At 35.0% G+C, this 19885-nt stretch overlaps 1 protein-coding gene and 1 pseudogene across 7 annotated transcripts in view; one reads left to right on the top strand and one right to left on the bottom strand.

Annotated features, from left to right (window-relative positions):
• Positions 1 to 19885, bottom strand: part of ATXN2 (ataxin 2) — a 148059-nt gene that overhangs the window by 111526 nt on the left and 16648 nt on the right. For all 7 annotated transcript variants that reach the window (XR_012125345.1, XM_073222193.1, XM_037014357.2 and 4 more), the window contains exons 2-5: positions 9687 to 9723; positions 8502 to 8561; positions 7941 to 8012; positions 7193 to 7343 (exon numbers count right to left, since the gene is read on the bottom strand). Coding sequence is in view for 6 of the 7 variants with exons in the window: in XM_037014357.2 (XP_036870252.1) it covers positions 7193 to 7343; positions 7941 to 8012; positions 8502 to 8561; positions 9687 to 9723 (320 nt within the window). In the remaining variant the exon portion in view is untranslated. The remainder of the gene's footprint in view (positions 1 to 7192; positions 7344 to 7940; positions 8013 to 8501; positions 8562 to 9686; positions 9724 to 19885) is intronic.
• Positions 383 to 7185, top strand: LOC140846344 (histamine N-methyltransferase pseudogene; annotated as a pseudogene).

A 19885-nucleotide genomic window follows, 5' to 3' on the forward strand; every position in this document is an offset into this window, starting at 1 on the left:
AATGGATGATGTTGATGGATTTTCAAATGTTGTACCATCGCTGCATCCCTGGAATAAATCCTACTTGATCATGATGGATGGATGATCTTTTTGATGTATTTTTGAATTCAGTTTGCTAATATTTTGTTGAGTATTTTTGCATCTATGTTCATCAGAGATATTGGTCTGTAATTTTCTTTTTTTGTGGTGTCTTAGCCTGGTTTTGGTATTAGAGTGATGCTGGCCTCATAGAATGAGTTTGGAAGTATTCTCTTTTCTGCTACTCTTTGAAAAACTTTAAGGAGGATGGATATTACATCTTCACTAAATGTTTGATAAAATTCAGTGGTGAGGAGGAAGTTAAGCCTGCCTTCCCTCCCTCTTTTCCCTCAGAAAACCAAATATGGCATCTTCCATGAGGAGCTTGTTTTCTGATGACAGCAGATATATTGAATATTTTCGGAGGTTTCTCGACAATTCCACGGAGCACCAGTGCATGCAGGAATTCATGGACAACCAGCTGCCAGATGTAATAGCAAGGATTGGAAATACAAAATTAGAAATTAAGATTCTAAGTGTTGGTGGAGGTGCAGGTGAAATTAATCTTCAAATCCTCTCTAAAGTGCAAGCTCAATACCCAGGAGCTCATATCAACAATGAAGTCATGGAACCAAGTGCTGAACAAATCACCAAGTACAAAGAGCTTGCATCCAAGACATCAAATCTCGAGAACATAAAGTTTGCTTCGCATAAGGAGACATCATCTGAATATCAAAATAGAATGATGGAGAAAAAAGAAGTTCATAAGTGGGACTTTATTCATGATTCAAATGCTGTATTATGTAAAAGATATCCCAGCTACCCTGAAATTCTTCCATAGTCTCTTAGCTACTCATGCTAAGATTCTCATTATTCTTGTATCAGGAACCAGTGGATGGGACAAGCGACGGAGAAAGTATGGATCCCGCTTGCCATGGGATGACCTCTGCCAGTATGTAACATCTGACCTCACTCAGATGCTGGAAAAGTCAGAGTTAAGTATGAATGTTACAACCTTCTATCCACAATGGACATATCTGACTTTTATTGATGGAAATGAAAATGGAGACCTGCTATGGGATTTTTTGACAGAAACCTGCAACTTTAGTAAAACAGCACCATCTGATCTCAAAGAAGAAATTATGAAAGACCTACAAGAACCTAAATTCAGTGTAAAGAAAGAGGGAAAAGTTCTTTTTAGTAACAGTCTGAGTTTCATAGTGGTTGAGGCATAAATATCAATCCATGAGGGTGTATTAAAAAATATTTTGAATAGTGTTGATCATTCATTTACTTCTGTATTAAAATTATAAACACATAACATAGAGCATTGTCTCTTCTGTAGAAAATCTAGAAAATTCCAAGACATTCTTCTTAGACATACATGTAGAATTATACACAATACTCTTGCTCATATCTGATCCTTTCTCCAGGTAAAGAGACTACAGGAAGGCTAACTACCACATAAGCTGGAAAAATAAGAAAACTAAGTTTCATTGGCTTATTGACAATAAAATCCTTTCTATTTGCTGATTGTACTGGAATTTCATAGGATATTTACAAAGTATGTAGTATGGATTCTTTAAATACTAGTAAAGTATATATTTATCAATACTTTGAAACTAAGGAAACATGTATTTGATTTTTCCCCTTTAAAAAAAAAATTCAACAGTGAAGCCACCTGGTCCAGGCATTTTGTTCTTAGGTTGGTTTTTGATTACCAGTTCAATTTCATTGCTGGTAATTGGTCTGTTCAGATTTTCTATTTCTTTCTGGGTCAACCTTGGAAGGTTGTATTTTTCTAGAAAGTTGTCCGTTTCTTCTAGGTTATCCAGTTTGTTACCATATAATTTTTCATAGTATTCTCTAATAATTCTTTGTATTTCTGTGGTGTCCATAGAGATTTTTCCTTTCTCATTTCTGATTCTGTTTATGTGAGTAGACTCTCTTTTTTTCTTGATAAGTCTGGCTAGGGGTTTATCTATTTTGTTTATTTTCTCAAAGAACCAGCTCGTGCTTTCATTGAATCTTTCTAGTGCTTTATTTTTCTCAATTTTATTCATTTCTGCTCTAATCTTTATTATGTCCCTCCCTCTACTGACTTTGGGCCTCAATTGTTGTTCTTTTTCTAGTTTAATTGTGAGTTTAAACTGTTCAAATGGGATTGTTCTTCTTACCTGAGGTAGGCCTGTATTGCAATATGCTTGCCTCTTAGAATGGCCTTTGCTGTGTCCCACAGATTTTGTGGTGTTGAATTATTGTTGTCATTTGTCTCCATATATTGCTTGATCTGTTTTTATTTTGTCATTGATCCATTGGTTATTTAGGAGTATGTTGTGAAGCCTCCACGTGTTTATGGGATTTTTTGTTTTCTTTGTGTAATTTATTTCTAGTTTCATATCTTTGTGGTCTGAGAAAATGGTTGGTAAAATTTCAATCTTTTTGAATTTACTGAGGCTCTTTTTGTGGCCTAATATATGATCTATTCTTGAAAATGCTCCATGTGCACTTGAGAAGAATGTGTATTCTGATTTTGGGTGTAGAGTTCTGTAGATGTCTGTTAGCTCCATCTGTTCTAATGTGTTGTTCAGTGCCTCTGTGTCCTTACTTACATTCTGTCTGGTTGATCTGTCCTTCAGAGTGAGTGGAGTGTTGAAGTCTCCTAGAATGAATGCGTTGCATTCTATTTCCCCTTTTAATTCAGTTAGTATTTGTTTCACATATGTAGGTGTTCCTGTGTTGGGCACATAGATATTTATAATGGTTATATCTTCTTGTTGGATTGACCCTTTTATCATTATGTAATGTCCTTCTTTGTCTCTTGTGACTTTATTTTAAGGTCTATTTTGTCTGATACAAGTACTGCAACTCTTGCTTTTTTCTATCAATTAATTGCATGAAATATATTTTTCTATCCCTTCACTTTTAGTCTGTGTATGTCTCTGGGTTTAAAGTGAGTCTCTTGTAGGCAGCATATAGATGGGTCTTGATTTTTTATCCATTCAGTGACTCTATGTCTTTTTGATTGGTGCATTCAGTCCATTTACATTTAGGGTGATTATCGATAGGTATGTACTTACTGCCATTGCAGGCTTTAGATTCGTGGTTACCAAAGGTTCAGGGTTAACTTCCTTCCTATCTAAGTAAGAGTCTAACTTAACTCACTTAATATGCTATTAAAAACACAATCTAAAGGTTCTTTTTTTTTTTCTCCTCCTTTTTCTTCCTCCTCCATTCTTTATATATTCAGTATCATATTCTGTACTCTTTGTCTATCCCTTGATTGACTTTGGGGATGGTTAATTTAATTTTGCATTTGCTTAGTAATTAGCTGTTCTACTTTCTTTACTGTGGTTTTATTATCTCTGGTAACAGCTATTAAACCTTAGGAACACTTCCATCTATAGCAGTCCCTCCAAAATACACTGTAGAGATGGTTTGTGGGAGGTAAATTCTCTCAGCTTTTGCTTATCTGGAAATTGTTTAATTCCTCCTTCAAATTTAAATGATAATCCTGTCAGATTAAGTAATCTTGGTTCAAGTCCTTTCTGCTTCACTGGATTAAATAGATCATGCCACTCCCTTCTGGTCTGTAATGTTTCTGCTGAGAAGTCTGATGTTAGCCTGATGGGCTTTCCTTTGTATGTGATATTATTTCTCTCTCTGGCTGCTTTTAACATCTGTCCTTATCCTTGATCTTTGCCATTTTAATTACTGTATGTCTTGGTGTTGTCTTCCTTGGGTCCCTTATGTTGGGAGATCTGTGCACCTCCATGGCCTGAGAGACTATCTCCTTCCCCAGACTGGGGAAGTTTTCAGCAATCACCTCCTCAAAGACACTTTCTATCCATTTTTCTCTCTCTTCTTCTTCTGGTGCCCCTATAATGCAACTATTGTTCCATTTGGATTGGTCATAGAGTTCTCTCAATTTTTTCATTCTTGGAGACCCTTTTTTCTCTCTGTGTCTCAGCTTCTTTGTATTCCTCTTCTCTAGTTTCTACTTCATTTATAGTCTCCTCCACTGTATCTAATCTGCTTTTAATACTCTCCATTGTGCTCTTCAACGACTGGATCTTTGACTTGAATTCATTCCTGATTTCTTGAATATCTTTCTGTACCTCCATGAGCATATTAATGATTTTTATTTTGAACTCCCTTTCAGGAAGATTCATGAGGTCGATGTCATTTAAATCTTTCTCAGGAGTTGTATTAATAATATTACTTTGAACCAGGTTCCTTTGGCATTTCATATTTGTTTATGGCACCCTCTAGTGCCCAGAAGCTCTACTCTCTGGAGCTGCTCAGCCCCTGAAGCAATGTCGGGGGTCGCAAGGGAGTGGTATTGGTGCCTGGGGGGAGGAAGGAGCTGTTTCCTGCCTCCTGGCTGTTATGCCTATCTCCACTGCCTGAACCAGTGGGCAAGCACAGAGGTATAAGCCTCTATGCTTTGCACTTGTAGTTGCTGTAGACAGATCTTCCCTCTGGCTGGCATAATGCCAGGGTAGGGTTTGCTGTTTTGTGAGCCAGGTGGGGCTGGCTGGGAGAAAGGTGCAGTAGGCTGCGTATCACAGAGGGGGTCCTTGGAGCTGTGTAGCCAGCCAGGAAGCTGGAGCACCTGAAGATTGTGAAAGCTCCCAACCTGCTGGGCAGAGTGCACCCGGACAATTTTGTCTACCTGTCCTTTCTCCTCAGCAGTAAGCTCTGTGTAATCCTTGTCCCTTTAGGAGCCCTCTGGCTAAGCGCTTCCTTGTTAGGAAGTCTCTCAGACTGCCCGCCTTTCTTTTGTCCCAGAGCAGTCAGATATATGGATCACAAGCGGCTGGAATCTCAGTCTCTCCAGGAATTCTGCCTGTCTTAGCTTTCCAACCCCCTAGTCACGAGAGTACCAAGTAAGCACCATGAAATGTAGGTCTGTGCTCCCAGAGCAGATCTCTGGAGTTAGGTATTCAGCAGTTCCAGGCCTCCAGTCCATCCCCACTCCGTTTCTCTTCCTCCTGCCAGTGAGCTAGGGTGGGGGAAGGGCTTGGGTCCCACTGGGGCCATGGCTTTGGTACTTTACCATGTTCATGAAGTTTATTCTTTTCTCTAGGTGTATGCAGTCTGGCACAGTCCTCTTTCCAGTTGCTCTTTTAGGATTAGTTGTATTAATTATATTTTCATATTATATGCAGTTTTAGGAGGAAACCTCTGTCTCACCTCTCATGCCACCATCTTTCTATAGTCTCTATTATAACTACTACTCAATTCTTATCACTGAGGCATTAAAGCAGCCATAAACAATGCATAAAGAAATGGTCATAACTGTGTTACAATAAAACTTTATTTACTGATGTGTGGATTTAGCCTATAGGTCTTAAAGTTTGCTGTCCCCGATTCTCTAGGCTGAGACTTCTACAAAGGAAATGAAGTGGCAGAAAGCAGCATGAGGGAGAGCACAGTAAGTAGAAAAGAAGCCACTGAATTAAAATATAGTTGAGTTTGGGGTATTAATCAAAGAGCAGTATATGAATAAAGGAGCAACAGTAAGAGCAGAAAGAAAATGAAAGAGAAAAGCTGATGAGAAAGGGACATTAGAGAGAAGAAACAGTGTAAAAAGAGAGTAGAGCTGACACACCAATTTGAAAGTAGACCAGTGCAAAGACAAAGGCAGCTGAATGCCCTAAAAACTACATGGTAAAACAAAGAGGGAAAAACGAGAGCAACCTGGGTCTGTCTGTAATGGACTACAAATAAAGGACAAAACACACACTGTTTTTCCAGTGATGACCTAACTCTCTCCTCTGATTATGTGCTGCAGAAGGAACCCATGCTTACAAAATGTAAAGGTACTCTTCATTTTGCCCATAAAGCAAACTGGTACATGTGTAACATTCAAGAGACCAAATGAAACGTACTCACTATATAATAAAAGATATTTCTAGGCTTTTTATTCATTTATATATTACATAAACATGACTTTTTAAATTTATTGAAACCAGTGAAGTTAGTATTAAGAACTTAAAAAGCCACACTGACCTTAGTAATTTTAAAGTTTCCCCAAAAATAAAGGCAAAGATTTAAAAAAGAAAAGAATCTTGAACAACAATCTGCATATTTAGACTGGTTGATAATTTTATTTTTTACTTTTGGCTTTATTTGTGGAGAAATTAAAGTAAACGCAGATTTACTCTGACACAGCTCAGCTAAACAACCAATCAGACCATATAATTTATGTCAGTGTAATACAGTGTTTAAGAACATGACTTGGGGGTTAGAGAGTGTTGGGTTTGTGTCCTCACTTTACTATTACTAAATTGTGCCTTAACTTTTATAATTAATGAACCATACCAACCAATTACTCTAAAAGTTTTCTCTATACTAATAGTACCTCCAAAATAATACCTGTATAGAGGGCAACTTCTGCCAGGATAGTGTTAAAAATATGGCTTAAGAGACATGAAATTCTAAATACGTAACTTAGTACTAATTTCAGGATACTATACACTGAACACAGTTGTGTAATTCACTGAATGACTTCAGTTTTTAAATAAATACCTGAAATTACTCCACTAATGGATGTCCTCATTAAGAAAACTATATTTTTATGTATATAGCAAAATACATCCCATTGTGAGTGTAAAAACGTAGTCCCATGCTCTTAATGTTTTTCAAACATACATGTTCTACTTCTTTATCTTTTCATCTTCATTAGACAATAGTTTTCCAGCAAAAGCTCTCTGCCTTTCTCCGTTAGTCCTGTGCTCCCAGGTTATAAAACTAAAGCATTTATAGAACCATAAGCATAATAAAACTCTATCAGCATTATTTATAGGAATTCTAAAAGTAAGAATTTGTAAACTGAAGCACTGAAAGCCAAATAGGACAAGAAATTTTCAGCTGAGTATAATCAGTAGCATTCTTGATCATCAACTGTAAAAATCCCTTCATAAACTATTTTTTTAGTAGAACCCAAACTCATTATTTATCCTACTTAAATGTATGAAGGGTCTTCCTCTGCAGTTTTAAATATTTTTCAACAAAAGTGCATTACAATTCCCATTTGTCTTGAATCCATCAGGTTATTCTAAAAAGCCCTGATTTCTTAAGAAAAAAAAAAAAGTCTGTATGATCAATGTAGTCTTTACTTGAATAAATTTTGTAACCCACGGAGCATATTTAGCAAAGCAAAACTCACCTCTTCTTGCATAACTGGAGTCCATATCTTTAAACTGTACCACAACAAAGTCTGAACATTTGAACAAAATGCTCTCCATTATTTCTTCACGTGTTGGCCCTGAACTGGATTCTGTACTTTTCTCATGTGCAGCATCAAGTACCAAATCACACTAGAATTAGAAACATGGGTTAAGTATTCAAAACCTATATAAAATAAAATCTGACAGGAATTCGTCAGTCCATCAAGGTACTATTTCTTGTAAACCTTTGGCTAAAATAATCTGTTATCAGGAGAACCTTATCATCATAACTATAATCATATCTTTTTCTCAGAAATATTATCTACTATCCATTCCATCAATCAAAAATCATCTTCTAAAAGTCAGTCCTTGCTACCACGGTCTTCCTTAAGCACATCAACAGTAATAAAAGGAAAACAATGAACCATCCAATCCCTCTCCACTCTACAGGGCTTGACAGGGCCAAAATATCTTAAGCACACAAAGCAAGAGTCTTTCTGGTTATATAAACCAGTCTATAAAATAATCAGTATTTGAAACTGAAGAGCAAAATCATTCAAAGTGGGTTTTAAAACTGCTTTAAAGGTAAAGCACTGAACATGAAAATGTACCAAACATACCCACTTCCTAACAACAAACTGCTAAATCAGAAACTAGAAGACACTGTCAGGAAGCCATATAAACATACAGTAGTTGATAATTCATGGGGTTTTACATTTAACAAAAAAGGAAAACAGGAAAAATTACCTTAGGACTGTAAGTTTTAAAAACTCCTTCATATATACCTCCGTTTTTCACTTGTACTTCACATTTGGATCCCTGAAAACATACAATTAATTTATCAAAGAAAGTCTGGCAGCCCGGTCATAGGGGATAACTGTTTTCATTTTACTGTTAACAGCTCATCAGGCTTCATTCAGCATATTTAGTATTCACTGACAGAGGAATTCAAAATTTTAAAACATTAACAATACATTGAATTCTCAAAATTCTTCAAAAGGCCTACTCATAAATTGCAGTATAAATTAAATAATGAAGTACTTCTGACTCCAGTTTTATTAAGTGACAAAGTAATGCACTGAAGACAACTACTACTATTATTTTGTACAAAGCAGGATTAAAAAGACTACTTTCATAGTGAGTTACAACAGCTTGTACAGAATTCTAAAAATCTGGGGTTTTTTTGTAAATCAGTGTGATTAAATATGATGTAAGAAATGTTACTTTGAGAAACATTCATCCACACTTTAACCATATGAAATTACTCCACTCCCAAGGCAGTTTCTCTCTAATACTCTGGTAACTTACAACAACTGATGTAAGTATATGAACCATCCTCATATTTGCATAGATTCCATCAAAAGAAATCTGGAAAATTAAGAAAAAAACATTATCAGCAATCAGTATTTATCCTTGTATATATATTAAAGCTAACATTTATTTTGTTATAAAATGCTCATTTAGATTTATAATACCTTACATATGCATTACAGGAAGAGTTGCTTTACTAGTCTTTTGCTTCCTTAAAGAAGCTTTAAAAATGAAATCAGTCATGCCAAGTAACAATGTTTTGACTATATATGAAAAAAAAAAAAAGCAAAAGTGAATTTCCATATATGAAGGAAGACAAAACCACAGAACAGAAGACATCGATGCTGGGCAATGGGGAAGAGCGTTCATTATAAAGAGGCATGAGGGATTTCTGGAGGTGATGAACTGTTCTATTACCTGATTATGTTGTGGTTACACAGTGTGTGTGTCAAAACTCACAGACCTGTATGCTAAATAGGGTTAAGTATAACATAATAAATAAATGGGGTGGAGTGTGGGGCAGCTTTGTAGAAAACCCTTGGACCATCTTCTCTCAGCATATCTGAATCAATGAGTGCTCAGAGGTCTCATCAACCACACCACTCCTTTATTACCTAGTACATCAGCATTTATGTCTTCCTGATCCTAAAGAAGAAAATCTGTCTAATAAAGGCAAAGTCTCAAATATTAATCACAGCTTCTCATTTCTTTCTTTCATATCGTGGAACTTACACCTTCTGCCCTTTGTGCTCAGTTTAATTTCATTGATAAAGTTCTGAAATTTAAACCAGAAGACCCTCAAGGGTGAAAAATGAAAGGGAAGAAGACAGCACATTAATTCAAAATAAAAAACCCAAAGAGCTCTGCAAAGTCCAGTTCTTGTGTTCTACTTATCTTTTAGGAATTACTCATTTAGATTTTCTTTAGGTCATTTATAAAAGAACAAATGACTTTATGAATTTACTATTTATAGATAAAATTACATTTTATAGATAGACTCATCATAAGAAAATAACACATATAACTAATAATTTTATACCAAACAGTATTATCTATAAGGTTATCCAAGATATAAAATTCAAGAGAAGGGAAATATTTTTTTGCCTTGGCTTTTGGTCTATTGTTTAGAAATAACATTTTAGTTCTCAATTTTTCCAAACAAATAACATTGAAGTTACTCACCGTAGACTGAGGCAGTCCTTTACTACTGTTTCGACCTCTGAAAAGATTAGATATTATATTCATTAAATTCAACGGGCTAAACAAGCTGAAACTATTTTCAAGTTTAAAATAACTTATAATTCCATTCAAATAAAGCATAAGCTATCTGTGAGGAGGGATCATCTATTATTAAGTATAGTATGGCACTCTCTGTGCTTTCCCGGCTCAGAGGCCCAAAGAGGTATATATCATGGGACACAGAAAGGAGGAAATAAAGAGAACATGATCAAAACCAAATAAATGAAGTGAAAATTAGAAGAGCCAACTGGAAGAAACCAATACTAAATATAAAAATCTTTTCTTCAAAAGTAACCAATTACTGTTACAAAAAGCTACTCAGAAACAAACTACAGATTCTATTACTGATTTAAGTGACATATTTGAATGACATCAAGTCACCTTCCATATTTTTCCTTTGCCTCTAAAACAGGTACCATGTCTACAACTGCAGAAATGTATTTAAAAACAAATCGTTCAAAGCCCTTTTACTTCTAAATAATAATTTTCATCAGGATCAACCTAACAAGTGCCTTTCAATGCCAAACCCTTCCCTCTGAAACAAACAATGTGGTACACCAAAGTTAGCTATCAAGTAATTTCCAGTAATGTGGACTCTATTTTCAAGTGAATTTAATTATAGAACATAACATACCCAGAGACTTGTTCCCCTGGAAAATATTATGTCCCTTATCAAACAATATAAACACTAATTAAGTAAAATGTTATATTCCTCATAAACCTAGTTACTCTGTAATCTCATTTTAATAAAATAATCACAACACTCAAATTAAGCCACAAACTTAAAACATTCAAAAGGAAGCACAATGCAGGTCCAAAATGTCTAGCAGTATGAATAGTGCCAATTCCCAGTGAAGCAGCACTGATCTGAGAACTCTTGAGGTCAGGACTACTTTGGGCTCCAACTCTGTCACCTTTCTTCTTTTATCTAGACAATAATGTCTTGGACCAAACCACACCTGAGATTGCTTCCATTCCTAACATTCTAATTATGTAACTCTTTGCCTCACAGCACAGGAAGAGAAATTCCTAAAGCCTAAGGAATATGACCAAAAAATTAACATTTACAGAACTTACTATAAACCAGACACTACAGTAAAAAGTGCTGTCAAATCTATCATCCTTACTTTACATGTGAGGAAACTGAACCTCAGCTGTTAAATATCTGGACCAGAATCATCCAGTTCATGAGCAGTAGTGCTGGTATTTGAACCAGGTGATCCAAAGTCCAGGCTTTTCATTTCTTGGTTATGCTGCCTCTCTGAAATTGCATCACCAGGAGCAAACTTCACAATTAAGCCTAGCCAAATTTCTACATTTTTTCAAATATCATTTAAATTTATTGGGTCTTTCTATTTATTTGCAGTCTGTAGCAAAAGGCTGTATGTATCAAATGGCTACAATTTGCTTAAGATTATCTTATCCAAATGGTTGCTGAGACACCACAGTTAAAAGCCTTAAACAAATGCCACCAATTAAAGGCCCTTAAACTCATGTGGCATCCCCACAAAACTATTAAAAATAATTTAAATAAAAGTCCTTTCATAAAGTAACGCTTTTAAATTGATAATACGGTTATTGTTTTAAGAGCAATTATTTTGAAAATCCAGTTTAATTAATAGAACAAATCACTCAACATGGATAATAACAAAAGACACACAGTGGTATTTAAGTAGTACAGAATGTAGAAACTACTGATTTCTGTTGATCTAACAGGTGGTTCAACACCCAAGGGGGAATGTTAGCATATCATAGCAGCACTATCTGAAACTGACAAAAGCTCAAATTCACTTTTTGGATCCATTCAGATTATGCTTTACTTTTTTTTTTGGTATCATTAATATACAATTACATGAGCAACATTGTGGTTACTAGATTCCCATTATCAAGTCCCCACCACATACCCCCTTACAATCACTGTCCATCAGCGTAGTATATGCTTTACTTTTATTATTTTTTCTTTAGTATTTTGGAACAAAGCATCCTAATATTTCATGTAGTAACAAAAACTGATCTCAAAAAAGGCCAAGAGCATAAAGTCCTAAATATACTTATGATTAGATGGATCAGATTTTTTGAACCACTATATTGTATATTTGAAACTAATACAAGATTGTATACCAACAATTCAATAAAAAAAGAATAGAAATAAAACAAAACATGGCAAATCGAACCTGTTCTTAAATCTTACACCTAAATGCAATACTTTTGGTCACATTTACTTGGTTAAAGGTTTTATGGGCACATGTCAGTCAAAAGGGAGAAAGGAACTATAATACTGCCATTTGCCAGGAATGAAAACATATTTTGAATAGCCCTAATGATGACCACAGTAATATTTTATTATAAATTTTTCTGAAATAGGGACTCCCGGTCACCTGGGCACTTTCCATGCTCTCAGTTACAGAAGTATGCCTACAGGGTGGCTTTTTCATTGCCTTTGCCAGGAGTTCTGCAAGTTGCTGTGTTCTGGGACCAGATTTTATGTTAATTCATGGCTTAAGATGCCCAAGTCACATAGTAGTTCAACTTCTAAGCTATAATTGTATGTAGTCCAGGTTTGGATTTACATTTTTGTAAGAAATTATATTTCTCTATTTAGACTCAAGAAAGGCAAATTTCCTACTGTTTCCCTTATCCAGTGGGTGGAGTTTTTCTCTTTTCACAGAAGTTTCAGATCTTCCAGATTCCAATCTTCATACAAAGTGCTCAGGTTTTACTCTCCTTCTCTTTTATGCCCAAGGCCACATATCTTGGTCCCTTACGGTTGTTAAACAGTCCCTTTGCCATTATTGCCTTTGCTTCTGTTGCTACTTTTTGAGCTGCTGCAGCATTTGTTCTTTTTTTTTATTAAGGTATCATTGATACACAATCTTATCAAGATTTCACATGAGCAACGTTGTGGTTACTACATTCACCCATATTATGAAGTCTGCCCCTATGCCCCATTGCAGTCACTGTCCATCAGTGTAGTAAGATGTTAAAGAATCACTATTTGTCTTCTCTGTGCTATACTGCCTTCCCCGTGACTAGATTGACCAGATTTAACAATCCCCAGGATTCTAAACTTTCAAAAGTTATTAAACATGAGATTAAAGTGTGACTGAAAATGCCAAAATATTTTTTAAATTTCCAAAAATAGTTTATATTGCTTCAAAATAATGCAGGAGGGAATAAATAGATTGTGATTATAAATGCAACAAGACTGACATGAATTGGTAATGGCTGAAGCTAGGTGATAGCTGTGCAGGGGTTCACTTTATCATTCTGTTTTACAATTTCCCCTAAACCAAAAGAAAAAAAAAGTGCCTTCTGATATAATGCAATCAGGGTCTGGATTTAATCCAGTTTACAGATCTACCAGTTTATAGGAAACCCAGGGCAGAAGAATATATTAACTGATACCATGAGGTTAGAAATCAGTTAAATCCAGAAAGTGAAAAATTCAATAGAACAAATGACAGTTTCTTCAACAAGTAAATGGCATGTGGAGGGAAGCAAAATTATTATAAATTTAAAGATACACATAAATTAAAAGCAAAGTGTGGCTTCAAAACTTACTGTAAAAAGCATATAGTCAAAACTGTGGTTCTGGCAAAAGAACAAACATAAAAACCAATGGAAGAGAGAACCCAAAAATAAACCTCACATATATGGGGCAACTGATTTTTAACAAGGGGGTAAAGATCATGCAGTGGGGAAAGGGCAGTCTTTTCAACAAATGAAACTGAAAAAACTGAATATCCACATGCAGAAGAATGAAGCTGAACCCTTACCTTACACCATATTCAAAATGCCCAATTCAAAATGGGCAAATAGACATTGAACAGACATTTCTCCAAATACAGTTGGCCAGTAAGTACATGAAAAGATGCTCAATCTCACTCAGTAGTCATTAGGAAAATGCAAATCAAAACTACAATGAGCTACCACTATGATGGCTATTATCAAAAGACAAACAAAACCCAGAAAATAACAAGTGTTGACAAAATCTGGAAGAACTGGAAGGAACCCTTTGTGCACTGCTTGTGAGAGTGTAAAAGGTGCAGCTGTTGTGGAAAAGAGTACGGCAGTTCCACAAAATATTAACATAGAACTGCCACATGATCCTAGCAGATACCATCCCAATTCAATTTCTGAATATATACCCAAAATAACTGAAAGCAATGATGTGAACAGATATCTGGACACCAATGTTCATAGCAGTGTTACTTAAAATTGTCAAGAGAAAAAAACCCTGTATGTCCACTGTTAATGGATAAACACAATGTAGTACATCCATCCAGTGGGACATTATTCAGCCTTAAAAACAAAGTGAAGCTCTGCTACAACATGTATAAACCCCGAAGACATGCCAAGTGAAATAAGCTTTCACAAAGGAACAACTACTATATGATTCTACTTACAGGAGGTGTAGTCAAATCCATATATACAGAAAGTAGAATGGTGGATGCCAGAGGCTGGAGTATGGTTGAAATAAGGAGTAAGTGCTCAACAGATACAGGACTTCTTTTTGGAGTGACAATATTCTGAACTCAACAGACGTGATGGTAGCACAATGAGGATGTACTTGATGCCACTGTACTTAAAATTGGTTAAAACAGTAACCTTTATGTCATGTATTTTTTACCACAATAAAAAAACAAAAACAAAACAGATAAGCTCAGATTTCTCTTCCCAAAGTAACTTCATTTTGCAACAGTGTGTAGACAAGTTCATGCCTAAGGATGCTCTCAAAACAGTAGAGGTTGTGGTCATTTGGTAGAGATTGGTAGAATCACTGTAGATACAGGCTTACCAGAATGAAAAAGCAAATTCAAGCTCTACCCTAAGAGCCACTTGAGATTCAAAGACACAGACAGACTTACAGTGGAAGGACAGAAAAGGATGCATTGTACAAACAGCATACACAAGAAAGCTGACGCACTGTACTATTACCAGACAAAGCAGATTTTAAAACATGTTACTGGAAATAGAGGGACATTTTATAAAGAGAAAGGGTCAACCCATCAGGAAGAAACAGGCATTCCACCTGACTCTGTGCCCTTTCACACAGATCCTGGGCTACTGAAGATGAACTACTCACAGGAGTATCTGTGTCATCCTGACCCAGGGTCCTGTCCCTTCCCTAGAGAGCTTATCTCATTTTCCTCCTTGTCACACTATCAACCTGACAACTGCATTCCAAGTAATAAATGTAGAAGAAGGAAAGTTCTATTAGAACGTTACCATTTAGCAACTACCGTAGTAATAACTGTTTCAGGGAAAAATCACCAATGAATGCCCAATCTAATAGAAAAAAAATAGAAACAGTATATTTATACAGTCACAAAGTAACTCCCCACAAGATATTAATAACAAAGTGAAAAATAAACTTGTAGTAAAGGAACCTGGCAGACACCCACCTAGTCAAGTGATCAAAGTTAACAGTACCAGCAATGGGCAAATGTACATCATGCACCTCTTAAAATCATACAGTGAGAACACATGCATCACTTCTATAGTATTCTTGCCCCAAATACATAATCTGACAGTAATCATAGGGAAACACCAGACAAACCCCAGTTGAGGGGCATTCTACAAAATAACTAACCTGCAGTCTTCAAAAGTGTCAAATCATAAAAGACAAAAGATTAAAGGAGACCAAGAAGTCATGACAATTGAATGTAACACATCCTGGATTAGTTCTTGGATTAAAACTTTTTTTTCTGTAAGAACAAGTGGTGAAATTTGAGTAAGGTCTATAGATTGAACAGTTTGGCATAATATTAGATTCCTTATTTTGATAGTTACACTGTGATTCTGTAATTAAATGTCCTTGTTATGAGTAAATATACTCTGAAGTATTTAGGACTAAGGGGCACCATGTCTCTCATATGTTTAATAAAATAATCTTACCTTTTTATTAAATTGTTTGTTTATTAATTTTAACAATAGAAAATGAAAGCAAATGTAGTGAAATGTTACTTGATGAATATAGGTGAAGGATATAGCTGTGTACTACTGCTGCTCTTCTCTATAAACCTAAAATTATTTATAAATAACATTTTTTAAAAATTAGGAACTGTGATTTATTACCATCTACTTTATTGTCCGTAATGTCTTGAATGTTCTGTAATAAAAAATTCAATCCTATCCACCCTTGAAACTCAAATACCACCTTTTCAAGAAGCCTTCTTAGATTATGCCATCCCAGTCAAATACACGGTACTCTCTTCAACTCCTTAGACTGGAATTTAGCATAATTTGCCTTTATTAAAGCTATTGGCCAATCTAGCATATGCCCACTACTCAGGGCCATTCCTGACCACATGGTATTTTTCTGAAATCAGAAAATTATATCATCTCCAGGGAGTCAGTCCCTTATTAGAGGAAACAATGTGATCAGCAGCCAGTGCCTTTGTGAAAATTAGGAGGCCAGAAACAGCCCCAGAAGGCATACTTATGCAGCCAAAGAAACTCCTGGATTTTAACAACCATTCATGCCTTGACCAGAAGCTCTCGGATGAAATGAAACCTGAACAACCAAGATTGGCAGACAGTATCTTATCCACACTCGTACCATCTACCAAAATCAGTACAGAAACTATGCCTCACATATGATCTATACTTAATATTTAACGAATTAATAAGCTCAGAAACAGCAGGGCAAAGAAAAAAATGGGAATGAAAGCTTTCAAAGTAATCATTCTCTAAACCAAGGTACAGCAAACTACAGTCCACGACATGTTTTCATCTGGCATCTGAGCTTAAGTATGGTTTTTAAAAGTTCTTAAAGGGCTATAAAAAGAAGGAAAAAAAAGCCAAGAATATGCAACAGAAAAGTCATGGCCCTTAAGCTTAAAATGTTTACTCTCTGGGTCAATACAAGAAGAGTTTGCCAACCTCTGCACTAAAAAAAACATGGTTGCAATGTCACTAAGCGCAATGAAAAATTAAAGTCTATTGCTGTTTTACATGAACCGATACTTCTAAAAGAAACTTCTTGACCGCATTAAGTACTTATTATGAAAGTTTAAAGTACACATAATTAAGAAATGTCATGAAAGTACTCTTATTCTCATTTAATGATTTTAAAGCTTTACAATGGAATTCAACTGAGGCTGGCCCACTTATTGAAAAACCAAGGTATTTCAGTAATGCAAATTTGAAGACAATACTATGGCAAGTTCTGCAAAGGCAGGGACTTTGTACTAATCATTGAATCAAAAGCTCCTAGCATAAAATGATGAAGGGTAAACCTTAGATAAAAATACACTTGAAACATATCTTAACAACTTGTGAACCTCATGTGAATCCAGATTAGAACTGTAAAAGAAAAATGATGAGACACTAGAAATGGAGGTTCTAGCTTGTGCAGTAAGGCAAGAAAAAGAAGTAAAAGGCATAAAGATTGGACGGAAGAAGGAAACTGTCTTTAGTCAAAGACAACATGATCATTTATACAGAAAATCCTAGGAGAATCTATAAAAAAGCTACCAGAAGTAAGAGAGCTTAGCAAGGTTAACTCAAAATGGATCAATGACCACCTAATCATAAATTTAAATAAAACTTTTAAAAGAAAATCTTTATGACTCTGAGTTAGACAAAGGTTTCAGACAGGACAAAACACACAAACCATACAAGCAAAAAATTGATCAATTAGACTTCATCTAATTTTTAAATATTCTGTTCTTTTAAAGACACTGTTAAGAAAATGAAAGTTAATTCACAGTTGGGGAAATATTTACAAAATATATGTCTTATAACGGATGTATATCCAAAATATACAGATAACTGATACAACTTAGTAAGATAAACAGCCAATAAAAGCTAGCACAGGCATTTAACCAAAAGATTTACTGGGTAAAATTAAAGACTAACAATACCAACTGCTACTGAGGATGCTGAACAGCTGAAACTCTCATACACTGCTGGTGAGAACAGAATTTGGTATATTTTGTAGAAGAGTTTGGCAGTATTTAAAAAAGTTAAACATAACAACCTACCAATCCCACTCCTAAGTAATTATCCAAAAACAATGAATGTGAATGTTCAGAGCTGGCTCATTCATAATAGTCAATAACCTAACGCATGAATATAAACTGTGATAATACACCCTTAACAATGGAATTAACAGTAGTAAGTTACAAAGTTACTGATACATGCTACATATATAGGGATGAATTTTAAAAGCATTGTGCTAAGTGAAAGAAGCTGGACACAAAAAGCTCAATAACCCATGAGTTCAGTTATAGGACATTCTAGAAAGGCAAATCTAGATATAAAAGTCAGATAAATGACTGATAGGGGCTAAGGATGAAGGGAGAGGGAACTTTAGTATCTTAACTGTGGTAGTGATTATGACTATATTTGTCAAAACTCAAAGAACTGTACACTAAATAGGATCAGAGTACTGCATGTAAATTATACCTCAAAAAACCTGCCGATCACCAAACTAAAGGCAGATCCAAAGAAATCCCTAAAACATACACCTAAAAAAGTTTGAATTTTATGGTATGTTAAATATAACTAAATAAACCTGATGTTAAAACTCATGTTATACACTTAAAATTGGTGAATTCAATATAAATTACATGTTAGGAAAGCTGATTCTTTTTTCAAAAGACAAGTGGAAAAATTTGACCAGAATGGACATTAAGTAGTACTAGGGAATTAATGTTAATTTTTCACACATGATAATGGTATGTTTGAAACATCCGTTCTCTTAGAGATTTATACTGAAATATTTAGAGAAGAAATGACTTGATACCAGGAACTGCTTCAAAATAATCCAGGAAGGCTACAGTAATCAAGAGTTGGCATAAAGAAAGATAAATAGATCAATGAAATAGCTTTGGTAGTTCAGAAATAAACTCTTACATTTATGGTCAATTGATTTTTGAGGAGAGTGTCAGAACAATTCAATGAGGAAACCATAGTCTTTTCAACAAATAGTGCTGGGACAACTGGACAGCCACATGTAGATGTAGTTGGACACCTGCCTTATATTATATAAAAAAATCACTCAAAATGGATCAAAGACCTAAATATAGAAAATAAAACTATAAAACTCTAAGGGGAAAAAAAATAGTATGTCTTCAAAAACCTTGGATATTGCAATGGATTTTTAGATATGACACTAAAAAAACAGATAAAGGAAAAGAAAAAAGACAACTGGGACTTGATAAAAACTAAAAACTTTTTTATTGCAAAGGACCACATCAATACACCACCAACAAAAGAAATCAATATGAGGATGACTCTGAATAAATTACAGAGATTCCCACCCCAAGGAAACCCAAAGCAGTACACCTCCAACACGGTGCTTAAAAACAGGGCATACTAAAACCCAAAGGGCTCCTCTTTATTGCTTTTCAGACAACTGTTTGAAATCCAGGCTCATCCACTTACGGTGACCCCAGAAGGGTTACTTAACTTGTCTGGCCCCTTATTTACTTATCTGTAAAATGGAAATAATAAGAAAGGTCACAGGGCTGAGGATCAAATATAATATACAAAAGATACACTGATTTGGTCAAAACTTGTTATGTACTTTAAAATGTGGAGTTTATTGTATGTCAATTATACTTTATTAAAGTTGTAAAATTAAAAAAGTCTGACAAAGAGGAAGTACTCAAAAATTATAGTTTTTTTAAACCTTAATTTAACAAATATTTGAATAAGCAAGATGAACAAAGACTTGACCTCAGACAGCTTACACTTCAGAGGTTAGGTCTAGGACAGAAAGTTAAAAATGCATATTTTCATATGTATTTATCTGTTTCATTTACCGCTTGAATCAACAAGTGAAAATACATGCAAACTTCTTTATTGTAGATTAATTAATGATACCAAAATTAAAAAAAAATACATGCCAACAACCCAAGAGCAACATCCTAATAACTGAAACATATTGAATAATCTAAGAATTCCCTTCCTTTATGGTTTCAAAATTCTGGTAAAAACTAAACAAAGCCATGAGATTTCTACTGGTATGCCATCATAAAATTATAGAACTTTTTACTTCATTTTTTCACCATTCTGCTCATTCATCACCACTTTTCAACACTGTACCTATATATATCATTCACCAGTTTCCACAATTATTTCAACAGGCTGGGTAATGGATTACACAATCAAAGTATTTCATTGATCTAGAT

This window comes from Manis javanica, chromosome 15 (genome assembly GCF_040802235.1).
Source record: "Manis javanica isolate MJ-LG chromosome 15, MJ_LKY, whole genome shotgun sequence".
In the NCBI taxonomy this organism is placed as follows: domain Eukaryota; kingdom Metazoa; phylum Chordata; class Mammalia; order Pholidota; family Manidae; genus Manis; species Manis javanica.